At 40.9% G+C, this 18,784-nt stretch overlaps 1 protein-coding gene across 2 annotated transcripts in view; it reads right to left on the reverse strand.

The window, feature by feature from the left end:
- Window positions 1–3,096: 3,096 nt before the first annotated feature.
- Window positions 3,097–18,784, reverse strand: part of LOC124139558 (diacylglycerol kinase epsilon-like) — a 98,567-nt gene continuing 82,879 nt past the window's right edge. The window contains exons 9-11 of one of the 2 annotated variants that reach the window (XR_007223029.1): window positions 7,135–7,246; window positions 6,105–7,016; window positions 3,097–6,048 (exon numbers count right to left, since the gene is read on the reverse strand). Coding sequence is in view for 1 of the 2 variants with exons in the window: in XM_046506731.2 (XP_046362687.2) it covers window positions 6,900–7,016; window positions 7,135–7,246 (229 nt within the window). In the remaining variant the exon portion in view is untranslated. Of the gene's footprint in view, window positions 7,017–7,134; window positions 7,247–18,784 lie in introns of both variants that reach the window. The other variant, XM_046506731.2, reaches the window with a different exon arrangement.

Genomic DNA, 18,784 nt, shown 5'->3' on the forward strand with positions numbered 1-18,784 from the left:
AAAATCCATTCCATCCTTTACACTAAGCCCTTTCACATACCCATAAAGAAGAAGGCTAAGGCACTGAAGTTTTAAGATGTGTATCTAGCAGATTGTTTGTTTGTTTGTTGTTTAACGCCGCACTCAGCAATACTAGTATTCCAGCTATATGACGGCGGTCTGTAAATAATCTAGTTTGGCCCAGACAATCCAGTGACTGACATCATGAGCATCGATCTACGTAATTGGAATACGATGACATGCATCAACCAAGTCAGCGAGCCTGACCACCCCATCCCGTTAGTCGCCTCTTACGACAAGCATAGTCACCTTTTTACGGCAAGCATGGGTTGCTGAAGGCGTATACTAACCCGGATCTTCACGGGTTCTATCTAGCAGATATTATGTGCAGTACCCGGATGTTGCTTGTCGGACAGGCCTCCCAAGTGGATTCACAGCTTTCGACCCTCGCATTGTATTAAATAATTTTCATCTAAGTATACTTAATAAAGGGGCGGTGGAGTCGCCTAGCAGTTAAATGGTTCGCTCTTCACGCCGAAGACCTGGGTTCGATTGCCCACATTGGTACATCGTATGAAGTACATTTCCGTTGTTCCCCGCCGTGAATATTGCTGCAATATTGCTAAGAGCGGTATAAAATAATACTCATTCGTTTCAGTGTTGTAGCACTGTTGAAAACCCGTCTTCAAAACTGTAACGAGAGGGTACTGGAAGTGAAAAGCATAATAAACTTGATTTAACATAGTTCAACTTCGTGAACAATGCACTATTCAGTGACAAACAAAACTGAACACGTTGTCTATAGAACTATCCTCAATGAACACTGGACACGTCATGTGTATAAATATAACAGGAGATAATTTTGGCAAGAGGCGTCTGTGGTTTTCGTAGTATTTTAAGTGAGATTGGGTTCATAGCTGAGGCGGGTGACGATTTTAGTTTCAGTCTCATCTTTGCAGAGAGGGCATTTCAACAGCAAGTGTTCCTCATCTTCTACTTCGTTAGTCTTACAGAAGGTACGTATTCTTTCTGTTCGAGTATCCTCATCTCTCAATTTGAAAGTCGTGAGCACAGAGTATATGACCAACTTCTATATTAAATTATTAGTCTAGATTTCATGTAGCTTCAGTAAAACCGTCAAGTTATCAAACCACTCACGTATACGCATACTTTTTTAAACAAATATTTCCATCTCTTAAATACTGACATAATATTTGACTGAAGTTCAAACAGTGTGCGAGTGTTTCGGCAAACACTAGTCGTCCATCAACCAATATAGTGGATGAAGGCGGCCATTATATCACCGGGAGTACAACACGACTGGTCAACACTCCAGCAGCAGATGAGACAACAGTTCATACAATGGCCAAGTATCATTTCAAACATCTCCACGTTCAATCTGGACGTGCAAGCGAATTACTTCTAATACCTGGTTTTATATAGATTTGCTCCAAATACATACCGATAAAATAGGGTACACACATAGAATAGTAATAGTCAACCGAGTGCGTTTGGATAATGCAGGGGTTTTGTAAGGATTTATATAGGTTTCTGTGACGGGCGTACGTCAAGCGAGAGCTGCGGCCTTCACTGACGATAGGCACTCTTCTACATATTGTGTTGACCCGTGGTGTTGTTGGATAATGTATGCACCACAAAGAGATAGGTGTAAGTGGAATTTAAAATATATTTCTAAAGCATCTGGGTCACTTTCCCACGGGATTGCGCTGTAGATATACGCTCTACTATTTGTAGAAATTGGTAGTAAATTGTCAATTGTATACAGTCTGTATCAGAAACTGCCAGCACACCCCGCGGTGATGCCGACGACGCCCTGGTGCTTGTCGTGTCTTTTATAGCAGCAGTATTTGTGATATCGCAGCCATTAAAGTGTTTTGTGGAACTGGCCTTAGTTGTGCTCTCCACGTTGGACGGGTGGACATTCTGTGTTCAACAACCGGCTCTAGCTATACATGGGAAACACAGCAGTTGGCATATTTCTACCGATGCATAGCTATGAAAACTGCAGTGTTTGACAAAGGTGTCACACAGGGTCCTAAAGTGCAAGCCCTGTCCTAGCCCATGGCACTAGAGGGCATACCTTAGTAATGTTTTCAGGCTATATCTAAGGTTAAACAATAAGTCATGCAGCTCCCAGGACGATCTAAACATACATCACCCAATTTAAATCATATCCCATTTTGAATTAGGCACCGACCATTTGATATTCTGTCGGGAGCCAGGGATTTTGTATCCAGATTAGAGTGAGTGAGTATGGTTTTACGCTGCTTTTAGCAATATTCCAGCAATATCACGGCGGGGGACACGCTTCAAATATTGTACCCATGTCGGGAATCGAACCCGGGTCTTCTGCGTGACGAGCGAACACTTTAACCACTAGGCTACCCGACCCCCCTATCCAGATTAGATATTTTTCTGCTTCAGCTACAAAACCAGATATATATTTTATTTAAAACTATAAGCCTATAAAACACCTTGCAACAATGTAATGTACTGAGACCTACTCTGCCCTGGAATAGATGAAGGGCAAAAACTGGGCCAAAGACCCATCCTCCAGAAACCTGCTCACTACCACTGTCTTCTCTCACCATGGACAGAAACATCAACTTTTAAAACATCTTTATTTCACAATAAAAGCTTACAACATTTACATAAAGAATTGCTGTACATAAAACACTGCCTAAAATAAATAAAAGATAAAAGACAAGGTGTACATCCTCATAGATACTTTTCAACATATTTTAATATATATATATATATATATCATATATATATATATATATATATATATATATATATATATATATATATATATATATATATATATATATATATATGTCATTGTTTTCAACAGGAGGATGAGCTCCTACATGGACCTGGAGCTCTCCTGCTAGATTACCACGCTACTATACTGACCATTCTCTGATGGACCTGGGGCTCTCCTGCTAGATTACCATGCTACTATACTGACCATTCTCTTGGTCCTTCAGGTACTTGGAGACTTGACTGATTGTCCATCTGATCATTGAAATCCACTACTTCTATCTTACTTCAGAGAGTTCTCTGTATTGGACATGGGTTCAGTATTGGTTCCCAGTATTTGGTTCCAGAGCACATGGTACAATATGTACCTGAGGTATCAACCAGGGCTTATCAATATCAAGTCAAAAAACAACATATCAATAAATACAAAATAATGTACAATAGAACCCCAGTAAAATGTAGATATTTTTAAAATTTAAATACTTATCCTGCATTACAACGTCTATTCACAAAACATTATGTAACAAAATGCTGTATATTTCTATACAATATTGCACATGCGAGACATATAACATTGGTCCAGATATATAGACATGTGAGATTATTCCAACTATATCTCCGCTGGAGATGGATGTCTTTATGTTCCAGCAAATATGACAGCTGTATCCTGGCAACCTGCTGAGTGTGTAAACCAGGAAAACCAATGGTCGATGTTGTGAGCATTGATCAGTGTTGTCAGGATGCAGTGGTCATCCAAGTACTTTTCATACTGGGCAAACACCAGCGGACAATTTCGTACCTAACAAAAATCATGTCTGTGATCAGCTTGCAACATGACAATTACTTGGAGTAAAGCGTATTCCAACTGCATTTATTAATGAATCCAACTACCTGTTTCCCAAATCAACATGAGCATATGCAACAAGGCCTGAATGTACATGTTGGATTTAACATTGGGAGTAGCGTCCCAATTGGTACAGAAGTATCTTAGAGATAGACTGTCTCTTTGAATTACATCAACAATAATATGTTTGCAAACAGGAACCCTTTCACTATGTTCTATATATATTTCATAAGAAAAGAAAATGTTACATACTCAATTATCAGTCACATTCAGCTTGAATTTAAAATATAAAAACATTTGTAACATTGTTGCAAAATCTGACTCAAAATAGCTACACACCAAGTATTGCTTTTCCAATGACAACAGCGACCTCACATCATGACTATAGCTTACTTCTATACTTCAAATAGAATGACATTGCACTGAATAATGCTATATAAGTGAACTGAACCAATGACCTAAGTATCTGAACTGTCACCATGGTAACAATCTGAACTCTAGTTCACTGCCAGCTTCCAAAGCTGCTTAATGCTTCTACTAATCATCAGATAAAACAATATTTATGCAAATTAAGTTCAACCCAGGAATAAATAAAAAAACATATCTGTAAACAGTGTATAATTCAAAATAATAAAATGTTGGCACAATCTCACAAAAGCATAATATCCATAGTAGGATGAAACAGAATAGCACAAAAACATGCTTCAACTCTCCATCTTGTAATAAAGTGTCCACTTTACCAAGGTGTTGCATTATGCAGGATCATTATTCACTACATGGACAAACCAGGAGGTATAAATGAAAAGGAAAGAAAACTACATAACTTCTTATAAAAACTATAGAAAACGATATTATATAAAAATGTGATAATAAATAAAAAGGATAAAAAAGATATAATATTTAAGATGGTTTAGAAAACAAGTAACTGCATGACTGCAAGCAGTCGCATAGAGTTGCTTCTTTTTTTCACAATTTGGCTGGACCATGAAGTAAGGTCTTCGATGAGGAAAAAAGTGATCTCAGACAGAGGTCTACTAATATTTGGTTTACAAAGATCTTTGACACAAGCCGACTAAGATCTTTCACACAATTCAAAAAGACCTCTAACACTAGCCAACAAAGGCCTTGGATGTGTTACTGTGTCTACCAAAATGTTAAAAACAAGTCTGTACAAATTTCACTGATGTCAACAGAAAGTCTTAACACTGGCGAGATTCTGAATTCTTGTCACAAAACAAAAACCTACAAGTCACAAGTCATCAAACAAAACATAGTGTGACAACATTGATTACAAACATATTTGCACTGGACACAGGACAAAGTTTCCCGATGAATAGATGACCAGCACCTCAGTGGGACCCACACATAGTAAGACATGCTGGTGCTCTGAGCGACAACACTACACACAACACAAAAGGAGATACACATAGTAGCAAAGCTTAGTTAGCCCACCAGTCACTACTGTACAGTGCTGTGTCCCATACTGTACAACACTGTACCTGATACTATACATACTGTATCACCTGGATATAGTTCACACCTGCAGGCATACACATACCAGTCCAACAGCTTCTGTACAATACAGATACCTCAAGGAGATTCCCTGCTCCGGACTCATCATGACTTTGCTTTGCTGTTATGAGTTCGACATTATGACCTATTGTGACACTGACACTGTTGACACGTAGTGAGCAGCCAAGGCAGGATCTGATGGCGTCATCAGGGAAGGTGTACTATGTGTTTCTATTGATAAGAAAGCTTGAGTGTGTTTTCTTTAACACAGGAGTCTTTGGATACTGTCAGACAAGCATACAGCATACATGGGCTGTATATATCCATCTACATTTTTTCTTCATCATCTTCCCAATTTGAAGTATTCTGCATAGACCTTCAAATCAGAAGTGTCCTGCATCATCCTCCCAATCTGAAGTGTTCTGCATTGTCCTCGCAATCTCAAGCATTCTGCATTGTCCTTCCAATCTGAAGTGTTCTGCATCGGCCTCCCAATCTGAAGTGTTCTGCATTGACCTTCTAATCTAAAGTGTTCTGCATTGTCCTACCAATCTGAAGTGTTCTGCAACATCCTCACAATCAGAAGAGTTCTGCATCATCCTCACAATCAGAAGAGTTCTGCATCATCCTCACAATCAGAAGTGTTCTGCATCGACCTTCCAATCTGAAGTGTTCTGTGTCCTCCTTCCAATCTGAAGTGTTCTGCATCGTCCTCCCAATCTGAAGTGTTCTGCATCGACCTTCTAATCTGAAGTGTTCTGCATTGTCCTCCCAATCTGAAGTGTTCTGCATTGACCTTCTAATCTGAAGTGTTCTGCATTGTCCTCCCAATCTGAAATGTTCTGCATCGACCTTCTAGTCTGAAGTGTTCTGCATTGTCCTCCCAATCTGAAGTGTTCTGCATTGACCTTCCAATCTGAAGTGTTCTGTGTCCTCCTTCCAATCTGAATTGTTCTGCATCGACCTTCTAATCTGAAGTGTTCTGCATTGTCCTCCCAATCTGAAGTGTTCTGCATCGACCTTCTAGTCTGAAGTGTTCTGCATTGTCCTCCCAATCTGAAGTGTTCTGCATCGACCTTCTAGTCTGAAGTGTTCTGCATTGTCCTCCCAATCTGAAATGTTCTGCATCGACCTTCTAGTCTGAAGTGTTCTGTATCATCCTCCCAATCTGAAGTGTTCTGCATCTACCTTCTAATCTGAAGTGTTCTGCATCAACCTTCTAATCTGAAGTGTTCTGCATCAACCTTCCAAATCTAAAGTGTTCTGCAGTGACCTTCTAATCTTAAGTGTTCTGCATTGTCCTCCCAATCTGAAGTGTTCTGCATCGGCCTTCCAATCTGAAGTGTTCTGCATCAACCTTCTAATCTGAAGTGTTCTGCATCCTCCTCTCAATTTGAAGTGTTCTTCATCGTCCCCTTAATCTGAAGTGTACCGCCTTGGTGCTCAAAGTACACTAAAAAATTGGCCATGAACTGAAATTCACAAGATTCACAAGAGTGTAGCCAGCACCCTTGCATTATACGCATATGTACTTACATCACTACACCTACTACTCCTAACCCAGAACACCTCTACTGGACCTACAGACCTACTCCACCTCAACCATACAGTTCCTTCAGGTATCTGACAGTAGCAGTCTCCCTGTCACTCCCTGATGACACCTGCTGCTCAACCATTCCTTCTCATCTTCCATGTGTCACAATCCTTCCTTGTGACACATACTTCTCTGTACCATCCCTTCCCATCCTCCCAGCCGCCTCTAGCTGATGGCCATCACGGCGGCCTGGCTGTGGTGTGTGATGACGATGTCTGCAGGGAGCTGTTCCCATGGTTCTCCGTCTACCTGCATCGGGGCCTTCCCACCATGCAGGCTGATCTGAAACACCACAACTCAAAGCTCACTAAAATAGTACTGACAAGTACGTATCTGTATGTTGAAAATCTTGTAAACTAAGTAAAGTTGTCGATGTTCAATTTACCCAAATTTTGCTAACCTTCACTTTCCTTGCTTGTCCGAGTCTAAACGGCGCTGCCAGCCCGACCTGGAGCTGTGCTATGTGGAAGGAAGAGTACAGTGCCATCACTTCCAGCAAGCCATCGTCATAGCTACAAGACAAAGAAACATCATATAGAGATCCTTTATGTCCAATAGCAACTGCGCAAATATTTGGCATATTTTTGTATGGATAATGAAACATCCAATTGTATGAGTAGATGGACATTGTTTTACTCAGATATATTATGGCCATAACCCAGCAACCTGTGGTTATTGCTTCACTCTCCTACCCAGAGATCCATGCGGCCAGCATAGTACCTCTTCCACAGCCCAGCACCTGAGACAATTTGTCACATCTTACACAGTCAATTCAAGATATTGCATATGTTTTTCATCTGTTTCATGAAGTCTACACCTCTCGATAAACATGTCATAGAATAGTTAAATTTCATTGTGAAAATATCCTAAAACATGAATTTTTAGTCGATTTGCGTAGTTATCCTTTGTTTACATTGGTTTACGGATCCATGTGTTGTCTTGGAGCCCTCCTGAGAGCTAGCAATATGGTCACTTTGATGTATAAATATATATTGTCATGCACCTCACTGTCCCAAATGTTGTTGCATATCAATATAATAATGCAAAAACACACCCCAAAATACTTGAATAAGACTAACCTGTTCTGATTTCAGAATATGCATGGTCACCTTTTTCCCGCCTTTTGCACAGAAGAGCTGAGGAGCTACATGTGCTATTAGGGGAACAACTAATTGTGTGTAGTTGACAGTGAAAAGGACTTCTGGTGAAAATCTGAAGATTTAGTTATAATGTGTCTGCAGCCAAAATATAGGATTAATGGCCATGATGTAATAGAGGTAGAGGATTCGCAGAAATTATATCACTCGACCAGTTAACCAAGTACTTCATGTGATAGCATCCATCAATGCATTTAGGTAAACTGAGTCCCAACAGTAGCTCCCTAGCGCCCTGTGCTTGAGGGCAGTGCTTTCAGTCCCAGCAGTGGTACAAGTACTTGGATGGGTGACCACCTGGACACTTGAACACAGGGTTAGTGGTGATACATTGTATCTCATCATAGAGAGGATCACTGTTCACAGGACTAGTTGTTGTTGTGTAAGACAAGACTCACATATTAGTAACACAGGTGCAGATAATTCAACATCTAATTACACCAACACCTCATCTGGGACATAATCCATATACTTCACACATAACTTTGTCTAATGCTGTCAATACTTTAACACCAACAGACCATAAATACCAATCAAATTTTCATTTCTCAATTCAATGATTCATGTGAGTGAATGAATATCGTTTTGCACCTAAGTCATCAATATTCATCAAGCAGAACAAAGTAATATTTGAAATCTATCTGCAATGATTCTAAATGTTTCTAGTCAATGTTTGCAGTTGTTGTTAGTGGGAAGGTCTGTTCTTGACTGTGACCCGACCGTGGACTGACGCTCACCTGATACTTCGCACTAATCTGCAGGTAAAGATACCCGGTCGGCAGTGCAGTCATCAATCCCATCACTTTCTTTGTCGCCCACAACAAACTGTATGCCCAAACTAACACAAGACTGCTTTGAAGATCCTCATGATTTGAACACAAACTTGATCCTTTGTATAGCTGAATGGCTTTATTTAAATTGCTACGGCCATCTAACGACCAGTGACTGACCCATCGGCAAATTGCAACGGTCAGCCAGGCATTGGTGTTGGATTGTGGTCAGTTTGGCTTTTGTCCTAAACATCCAGCTGAGGTGATAATGGAGAATAAATGACCTGTGGTCAAGCTAGTTGCTGTGGATATTTGCAGCAAGACTGGTGACCCTCCAACACCTGTAGCTGACCAGTACTGATCATGGGCTAAGACCCTGGCCTTTCACCTACCCCCACCCCAGGGCTCATGGTTGTTTATATGTTCTGTATCCCCTGACGGTGGGTAATGACAAGGCAGGGACACTGTCTGCCCATCGCCCATCAGCTCCGGTAGCCGTCTCTCACACATCATTCTCCAAATTACACATGTCACATCAAAGACAGCAACCTGTACACGCTGTTTACAAAACAAGCAAACAGGATCCCGCCCAATCATATTGCAACAATAAGCAATTAGTATCGGCACAGGTCCCAGAACACCTATCTGCTTGTGTGTAGCAGTGTATTGGCAAGACAAGGGTATCAGACACATTGTATAACATCTTCCCTTGCTTCATCTCTCATCCCCTGTCTAGTACATCCCTGGCTATGGAGGTAAATACACACGGTACACACAAGGTCAACATATGACACAGGCAGATTGAGGGGGCTTTTCATAAGCTCAAAGAAGCTTGAATATGAAGACAATGCATTTCTCGGGTGACTCCATCCCATTCAACATATGTCACAGTTTTGTGTATACTGGAATAATACAGTCAAGTCCCATTAATCTGACATGGTTGGATGCATATGATTATGTCGGATTAACGAGTATGTCAGATAAACAAAATTAAATATCCGGGTAGTATCAACGTTCGTGACCGAAAATCGGACAACTACATGATAGATAACGATTCAAACATGTTGTAATAAAAAATGAAATGTTCATATTGAATGTTTGTAAGTGGAACATGTTTTCTAATCATGCAACCTCTACTGTTAAGCTTAACACAAAACTTCTGTTACGAGCTGTATAACTGATTCAAAATACAGTATTCGACGTAATAAGCGCCCAGCTCTAAAAAGCGCCCACAGCGGTATTTGCTAATATATTGGCTAGTGAACAATCCCAATTAGCACCCCTTCCGATTGATCAATGTTCACAAGACTTATTTATTCGTGTACAATACGCACTCGTGTGTTATATGCACCCTTAATTATGGGCAATTAAATTCTAGAAAAATATATCAGTCGTACATAAACATTTCAGGCTGTCAGCATAAACCACAAATTTTACCTTTCAACTCTGTTTTTTTTCACCAAAGTAATATTCTAATAAGAGCCCACTTTTTCTAATTTTGAGAGCGCCCTGGGCGCTTATTACGTCGAATACGGTACTTTAAAAAGCATAGTCTGGACAGTCTCTGCAGCTACTAGCTGACTCGTCTCGCATCAAAACATGGGGCTGTGTACTCGTGGGCATATTACCACGGAGTACACTGATCACTGTGTCGGATAACGATACTGATTAATGAGTGATTTCAGTAATTCATTTCAAATGAGGTGTGTCAGAGTTGGACTGCGAGAATGTTGGATTAACAGGTCTTAATACCACAGATTTAATCGGTTCTCATCATTAGTGTCGAATAAAGGCGATTGTTGGATTAACGAGTGTTGGATTAATGAGACTTGACTGTATACAGGATTTTTCAAATTTAACAGTTACTTTTTACTAATTATAGGCAATAGACTCAACCTGTCTAGTCAGACATCATATACCGGTATAAGGTCTCTTATTAAGTATTGGTCAAATAATGCCATTGCAGTGCTGGACACAACACAATATGGCATTTAATCATGAAATATATATGACATGACTCATTTAAAAATATTAACTTTGTAAACAATATCTCCCCAATATTGTTTGCTTGAACTATCAAGATAGGGCACTTAAGTCAGTGGGTAAGAACATGTAAGTGTGACATATCAACAGAGGGCACTTAAGTCAGTGGTTAGGTACACGTAAGTGTGACACATCAACAGAGGGCACTTAAGTCAGTGGGTAAGAACATGTAAGTGTGACACATCAACAGAGGGCACTTTAGTCAGTGGTTAAGAACATGTAAGTGTGACATATCAACAGAGGGCACTTTAGTCAGTGGTTAAGAACATGTAAGTGTGACACATCAACAGAGGTCACTTAAGTCAGTGGGTAAGAACATGTAAGTGTGACACATCAACAGAGGTCACTTAAGTCAGTGGTTAAGTACATGTACGTATGACATATCAACAGAGGGCACTTAAGTCAGTGGGTAAGAACATGTAAGTGTGACATATCAACAGAGGGCACTTAAGATAGTGGTTAAGTACATGTAAGTGTGACAAATCAACAGAGGGCACTTAAGTCAGTGGTTAAGAACATGTAAGTGTGACATATCAACAGAGGGCACTTAAGATAGTGGTTAAGTACATGTAAGTGTGACATATCAACAGAGGGCACTTAAGTCAGTGGTTAAGAACATGTAAGTGTGACATATCAACAGAGGGCACTTAAGTCAGTGGTTAGGTACATGTAAGTGTGACATATCAACAGAGGGCACTTAAGTCAGTGGTTAAGTACATGTAAGTGTGACATATCAACAGAGGGCACTTAAGTCAGTGGTTAAGTACATGTAAGTGTGACATATCAACAGAGGGCACTTAAGATAGTGGTTAAGTACATGTAAGTGTGACATATCAACAGAGGGCACTTAAGTCAGTGGTTAAGTACATGTAAGTGTGACATATCAACAGAGGGCACTTAAGTCAGTGGGTAAGAACATGTAAGTGTGACAAATCAACAGAGGGCACTTAAGTCAGTGGTTAAGAACATGTAAGTGTGACATATCAACAGAGGGCACTTAAGTCCGTGGGTAAGAACATGTAAGTGTGACATATCAACAGAGGGCACTTAAGTCCGTGGGTAAGAACATGTAAGTGTGACATATCAACAGAGGACACTTAAGTCAGTTGTTAAGTACATGTAAGTGTGACATATCAACAGAGGGCACTTACATAATTTGTCAGTGGTTAAGTACATGTAAGTGTGACATATCAACAGAGGGCACTTAAGTCAGTGGGTAAGAACATGTAAGTGTGACATATCAACAGAGGGCACTTAAGATAGTGGTTAAGAACATGTAAGTGTGACATATCAACAGAGGGCACTTAAGTCAGTGGTTAAGTACATGTAAGTGTGACATATCAACAGAGGGCACTTAAGTCAGTGGTTAAGAACATGTAAGTATGACATATCAACAGAGGGCACTTAAGTCCGTGGGTAAGAACATGTAAATGTGACATATCAACAGAGGGCACTTAAGTCAGTGGTTAAGTACATGTAAGTGTGACATATCAACAGAGGGCACTTAAGTCAGTGGTTAAGAACATGTAAGTATTATCAACAGAGCTAAAACAACATGACACAAAACATCACAACAGTCTTCTTCATAGTTGTGAAATATTTAACTCAATACTTCATGAAGGACTAGTTATGTTATAATACACATAACCCGTGGTTTCTTCGTAGTGCATGTCTTGATGGAGTGTGTTATGGTGTGAGCTCTGACCAGACTCTCTGTGATACTGTGTTTCAGGTCATTAGGTGACAGCCACTTGAGACAGACGGACTAGAGACAGGCTGGAGACACATCCAATCAAGGCACTGTCATTCAACCCTGTCTCTCTGAACCCTCTACTTCAGAACCTCCTGTCTCCTTCACACACATCAACTGCGCAAATATGGTAGGAGTTTGTACCCCATCAAATTATATTAATGTAACAATTCCACACAACTGGTTGTACAGAAAAGATCATTCAACATAGCTGGTTTTACAGAATAGATCATTCAACACAACAGGTTGTACAGAATAGATGATTCAACACAACTGGTTGTACAGAATAGAACATTCTATATAACTGGTTGTGCAGAATAGATCATTCAACATAGCTGGTTGTACAGAATAGATCATTCAACATAGCTGGTTGTACAGAATAGATCATTCAACACAACTGGTTGTACAGAACAGATCATTCAACATAGCTGGATGTACAGAATAGATCATTCAACACAACAGGTTGTACAGAATAGATCATTCAACACAACTGGTTGTACAGAAAAGATCTTTCAACATAGCTGGTTGTACAGAACAGATCATTCAACATAGCTGGATGTACAGAATAGATCATTCAACACAACAGGTTGTACAGAATAGATCATTCTACACAACTGGTTGTACAGAATATACCATTCTATATAACTGGTTGTGCAGAATAGATCATTCAACATAGCTGGTTGTACAGAATAGATCATTCAACATAGCTGGTTGTACAGAACAGATCATTCAACATAACTGGTTCTACAGAACAGATCATTCAACATAGCTGGTTGTGCAGAATAGATCATTCAACATAGCTGGTTGTACAGAATAGATCATTCAACACAACTGGTTGTACAGAAAAGATCTTTCAACATAGCTGGATGTACAGAATAGATCATTCAACATAGCTGGTTGTACAGAATAGATCATTCAACACAACTGGTTGTACAGAACAGATCATTCAACATAGCTGGATGTACAGAATAGATCATTCAACACAACAGGTTGTACAGAATAGATCATTCTACACAACTGGTTGTACAGAATATACCATTCTATATAACTGGTTGTGCAGAATAGATCATTCAACATAGCTGGTTGTACAGAATAGATCATTCAACATGACTGGTTGTACAGAAGAGATCATTCAACATAACTGGTTGTACAGAACAGATCATTCAACATAACTGGTTGTACAGAACAGATCATTCAACACAACTGGTTGTGCAGAATAGATCATTCAACATAGCTGGTTGTACAGAATAGATCATTCTACACAACTGGTTGTACAGAATATACCATTCTATATAACTGGTTGTGCAGAATAGATCATTCAACATAGCTGGTTGTACAGAATAGATCATTCAACATAGCTGGTTGTACAGAACAGATCATTCAACATAACTGGTTCTACAGAACAGATCATTCAACATAGCTGGTTGTGCAGAATAGATCATTCAACATAGCTGGTTGTACAGAATAGATCATTCAACACAACTGGTTGTACAGAACAGATCATTCAACATAGCTGGATGTACAGAATAGATCATTCAACACAACAGGTTGTACAGAATAGATCATTCTACACAACTGGTTGTACAGAATATACCATTCTATATAACTGGTTGTGCAGAATAGATCATTCAACATAGCTGGTTGTACAGAATAGATCATTCAACATGACTGGTTGTACAGAAGAGATCATTCAACATAACTGGTTGTACAGAACAGATCATTCAACATAACTGGTTGTACAGAACAGATCATTCAACACAACTGGTTGTGCAGAATAGATCATTCAACATAACTGGTTGTACAGAATAGTTCATTCAACATGACTGGTTGTGCAGAATAGATCATTCAACGTAACAGGTTGTACAGAATAGATCATTCAACATGACTGGTTGTGCAGAATAGATAATTCAACACAACAGGTTGTACAGAATAGATTATTCAACACAACAGGTTGTACAGAATAGATCATTCCACATAGCTGGTTGTACTGCACACAGCATTCCAGGCAATGCGAGCAGCCTAAAGACCTCTGCTTGTAAACCAAGAACCAGACATAAGCAGGAACTTGAAACTGTGACAAGTATGTATTGGTGCAACCACTCCTTACAACATTCCACATAAAATACTGAATGTCAATGTAGCAGCTCCTATAGGACAGAGCTGTCAGCTCATTTCCGTGTCTCATGCCTTTATTGTGTATAGAAATGTCTAGAGCTAAGTGAAAATGTCAAGACTAGACTCAACTTTTGAATGTTTATGGAGGGTGTTTTGTTACAAAAGAACTGTTTCCACTGGGAAGTATTAGCATTGTGAGGTGAGGTGAGGTGAGGTGAAATTGGGTTTAACGTCGCGTCCAAGATTATTGCACTTATATAGCGACGTGCATTGTGAGGTGATGTGAAATGGGGAGAAAACATATCGCATCCAAGATTATTGCACTTATACAGCGACGTGCATGCTTGCATGTGTGTGTGTTTGTGTGTGTGTGTGTCTGCTTGTACTAGTCTGGACTAATGCTGATTTATAGTGCTAGCCCACTGAGATACCATGCCACAGTTTAACATGAATACCCCACTCAGACACAGCATAATGACGCCGAACCGATCAGTCCTTAATGCACCAGGGAGGGTAACAACAAGTACCACCTTTTAAGTCATTTGATATGATGGAGCCGGGGATCGAACCCCAGACCTTCCACTCTCCGGGCGGACATTCTACCACTAGACCACGGAGGAGGTGTATTTGCATTGTGTGGCTATGTGAGGATCATTACAGTGCCAGTGTCTGCAACAGTCATGTGCTCTAGTTCACGTACCTCTGCTCTCCTACAGACATGTGCTCTAGTTCACGTACCTCTGCTCTCCTACAGACATGTGCTCTAGTTCACGTACCTCTGCTCTCCAACAGACATGTGCTCTAGTTCATGTACCTCTGCTCTCCTACAGACATGTGCTCTAGTTCACGTACCTCTGCTCTCCAACAGACATGTGCTTTAGTTCATGTACCTCTGCTCTCCAACAGACATGTGCTCTAGTTCACGTACCTCTGCTCTCCAACAGACATGTGCTTTAGTTCACGTACCTCTGCTCTCCTACAGACATGTGCTCTAGTTCATGTACCTCTGCTCTCCAACAGACATGTGCTCTAGTTCACGTACCTCTGCTCTCCAACAGACATGTGCTTTAGTTCATGTACCTCTGCTCTCTTACAGACATGTGCTCTAGTTCATGTACCTCTGCTCTCCAACAGACATGTGCTCTAGTTCACGTACCTCTGCTCTCCAACAGACATGTGCTCTAGTTCATGTACCTCTGCTCTCCTACAGACATGTGCTTTAGTTCATGTACATCTGCTCTCCTACAGACATGTGCTCTAGTTCACGTACCTCTGCTCTCCAACAGACATGTGCTCTAGTTCATGTACCTCTGCTCTCCTACAGACATGTGCTCTAGTTCATGTACCTCTGCTCTCCTACAGACATGTGCTCTAGTTCATGTACCTCTGCTCTACAACAGACATGTGCTTTAGTTCATGTACCTCTGCTCTCCAACAGACATGTGCTTTAGTTCATGTACCTCTGCTCTCCAACAGATATGTATGTGCTTTAGTTCATGTACCTCTGCTCTCCTACAGCTGTGCTCTAGTTCACGTACCTCTGCTCTCCAACAGACATGTGCTTTAGTTCATGTACCTCTGTTCTCCAACAGACATGTGCTCTAGTTCATGTACCTCTGCTCTCCTACAGACATGTGCTTTAGTTCATGTACCTCTGCTCTCCAACAGACATGTGCTTTAGTTCATGTACCTCTGCTCTCCTACAGACATGTGCTCTAGTTCACGTACCTCTGCTCTCCTACAGACATGTGCTTTAGTTCATGTACCTCTGCTCTCCAACAGACATGTGCTCTAGTTCATGTACCTCTGCTCTCCTACAGCCATGTGCTCTAGTTCATGTACCTCTGCTCTCCAACAGACATGTGCTCTAGTTCACGTACCTCTGCTCTCCAACAGACATGTGCTCTAGTTCACGTACCTCTGCTCTCCAACAGACATGTGCTCTAGTTCATGTACCTCTGCTCTCCTACAGACATGTGCTTTAGTTCATGTACATCTGCTCTCCTACAGACATGTGCTCTAGTTCACGTACCTCTGCTCTCCAACAGACATGTGCTCTAGTTCATGTACCTCTGCTCTCCTACAGACATGTGCTTTAGTTCATGTACCTCTGCTCTCCTACAGACATGTGCTCTAGTTCACGTACCTCTGCTCTACAACAGACATGTGCTCTAGTTCATGTACCTATGCTCTCCAACAGACATGTGCTTTAGTTCATGTACCTCTGCTCTCCAACAGATATCAAACAATAGTTATCATTGTGAATAATTCTAAGAATACCACCTCTATCACATCAGTGCCATAAATTCCTGTTTATGCTGAGAACCACACTATAAATTTTTTATAAATTTTCAACAGACGTCCACTACACTGCCAACATATCCATAGTTGTGAGGGAAACCCTATCCCTTGCCAGAGGCGCCACTGCGCATGCGCAAGGCGGGAATCTAGTCACTTCTTTCAACCCATACTCTCATCAACTAGATGCAGATATTTGGGGAGGTGGGAGGGATTAATTCCTGATGTGATAGAGGTGGTATTCTTAGAATTATTCACAATGATAACTATTGTTTGATAATTCTTGTGAATACCTCACCTCTATCACATCAGTGCCAGTATACATCAGAGGGACCGGCGGGTTCTGGTATCTAGCATCCCATAGATATTTGGCTAGTGAAGTGGTAAAACCAAGGATTATATGCCCAAAGGGGTCTTAAACGGATGTGTCTAATAGTCTACTTACAAGACTTAGACGTATAGAATTTTCAAGGCGTCATGTGAAGGGTATATGTATATTCCCTTGTGATACTTAGACTTTTTAGTGACGTCGCTTCCTGTGATGACGTCATCTGTGACGTCACTTCCGGTGATGACGTCATCTGTGACGTCACTTCCGGTGTCACTATTCTCCCGTATCACTTATGACGTGGTTTACCGTTATGCCCTTTTTGGATAGTGATATTTAACGTATCTTAACGTTCCTCCGGTGTGATGACTCCTATGACGTCACTTCCGGTGGTAGTACATTGACCTTCCTATCATGTAGATTACCGTATATCACTTAATCCTTCGATCTCTGATTTCAGTGTTGACATTTGCCCTGTTTTACTAACTCAATAGCGCAGTCCAGTAACAAAGTACAACTTACCCTGAGTTCCTGAGGTACTTCTGAAATCTTCACCCCCCCCACCTCTTTTTTCCCTTTCCTGGAAGAGGGAGGGAACAGGTTACTTTACTTGGTAACTATCACCTGGGCGGCCACCAAAGGCCCCAGAGTGTATAGTCCATTTAGATCGGTCTGTATGTCTCGTAAGTAAAAGTTTGAAAAAGTGTTGTGGGACTTCCACTGGCAGCTGGCCACGATTTGTTCGATGGATGCAGTATTCCATGTGGCTAGGCTTGTTGCCAGTGCTCTGATTTCGTGGGGTCTGCAGCTACCCCAAATCGGAGTGGAGATTTGTGCCGTTTTATAGCTATCTGTGATAACTGTTTTTAGCCATCCCGCTACAGTGCCCTTTGCGATGTCCTTTTCTGACGAGGGCTTGCAAGAGATAAATAGGCGTTTTCTCTGCTTTCTGTGGGGTTGAGTCGCTGTGATAAAGTATCTCAAGGCTCTTATGGGGCAAAGCAATCTATCCGGGAAGTCCACACTTTTACTTAAGGCTGGTATTGTGTATTGCCGATGTCCGAGTGGGCCGAAGGTTGACGACTGGTTTTTGGCAATAAATTCAGGGAGCGATCTGAACGACACTGATTTCCATTCTTTGGTATGGGTTACAGTGGAGATATCAATAGCGTGTAGTTCTGACACGCGAGTCGCCGTAGCCAAGGCTAAGAGAAAAGCAGTTTTCTTGGAGACTGATAGTAATGTCGCACTACTCATGGGTTCATACGGTGCTTTCATCAATGCCGACAATACTATAGATAGATCCCATTTTGGAAAAGTATGTGGTACTTTTATATCTTCCAGGGCAAAAGACTTCATAAGTCGATTTAGTACTGGATGGGTACCTATAGATAGGTCATCGTGTTGTAATACTGATGACAGGGCTGATCTATATCCTTCGATAGTGCCGTGTCGTAATTTCTTGTCATTTCTGAGATGGAGCAAGAAATCGGCTACTATAGGTATCGTTATATCTCCACGTAACTGTTTTCCTCTTCTCCATTCGACGAACTTGTCCCATCTGTTATTGTATAATGCAGATGAGGTTGGTC

This window comes from Haliotis rufescens, unplaced genomic scaffold (assembly GCF_023055435.1).
Source record: "Haliotis rufescens isolate VD_foot unplaced genomic scaffold, xgHalRufe1.0.p SCAF_28, whole genome shotgun sequence".
In the NCBI taxonomy this organism is placed as follows: domain Eukaryota; kingdom Metazoa; phylum Mollusca; class Gastropoda; order Lepetellida; family Haliotidae; genus Haliotis; species Haliotis rufescens.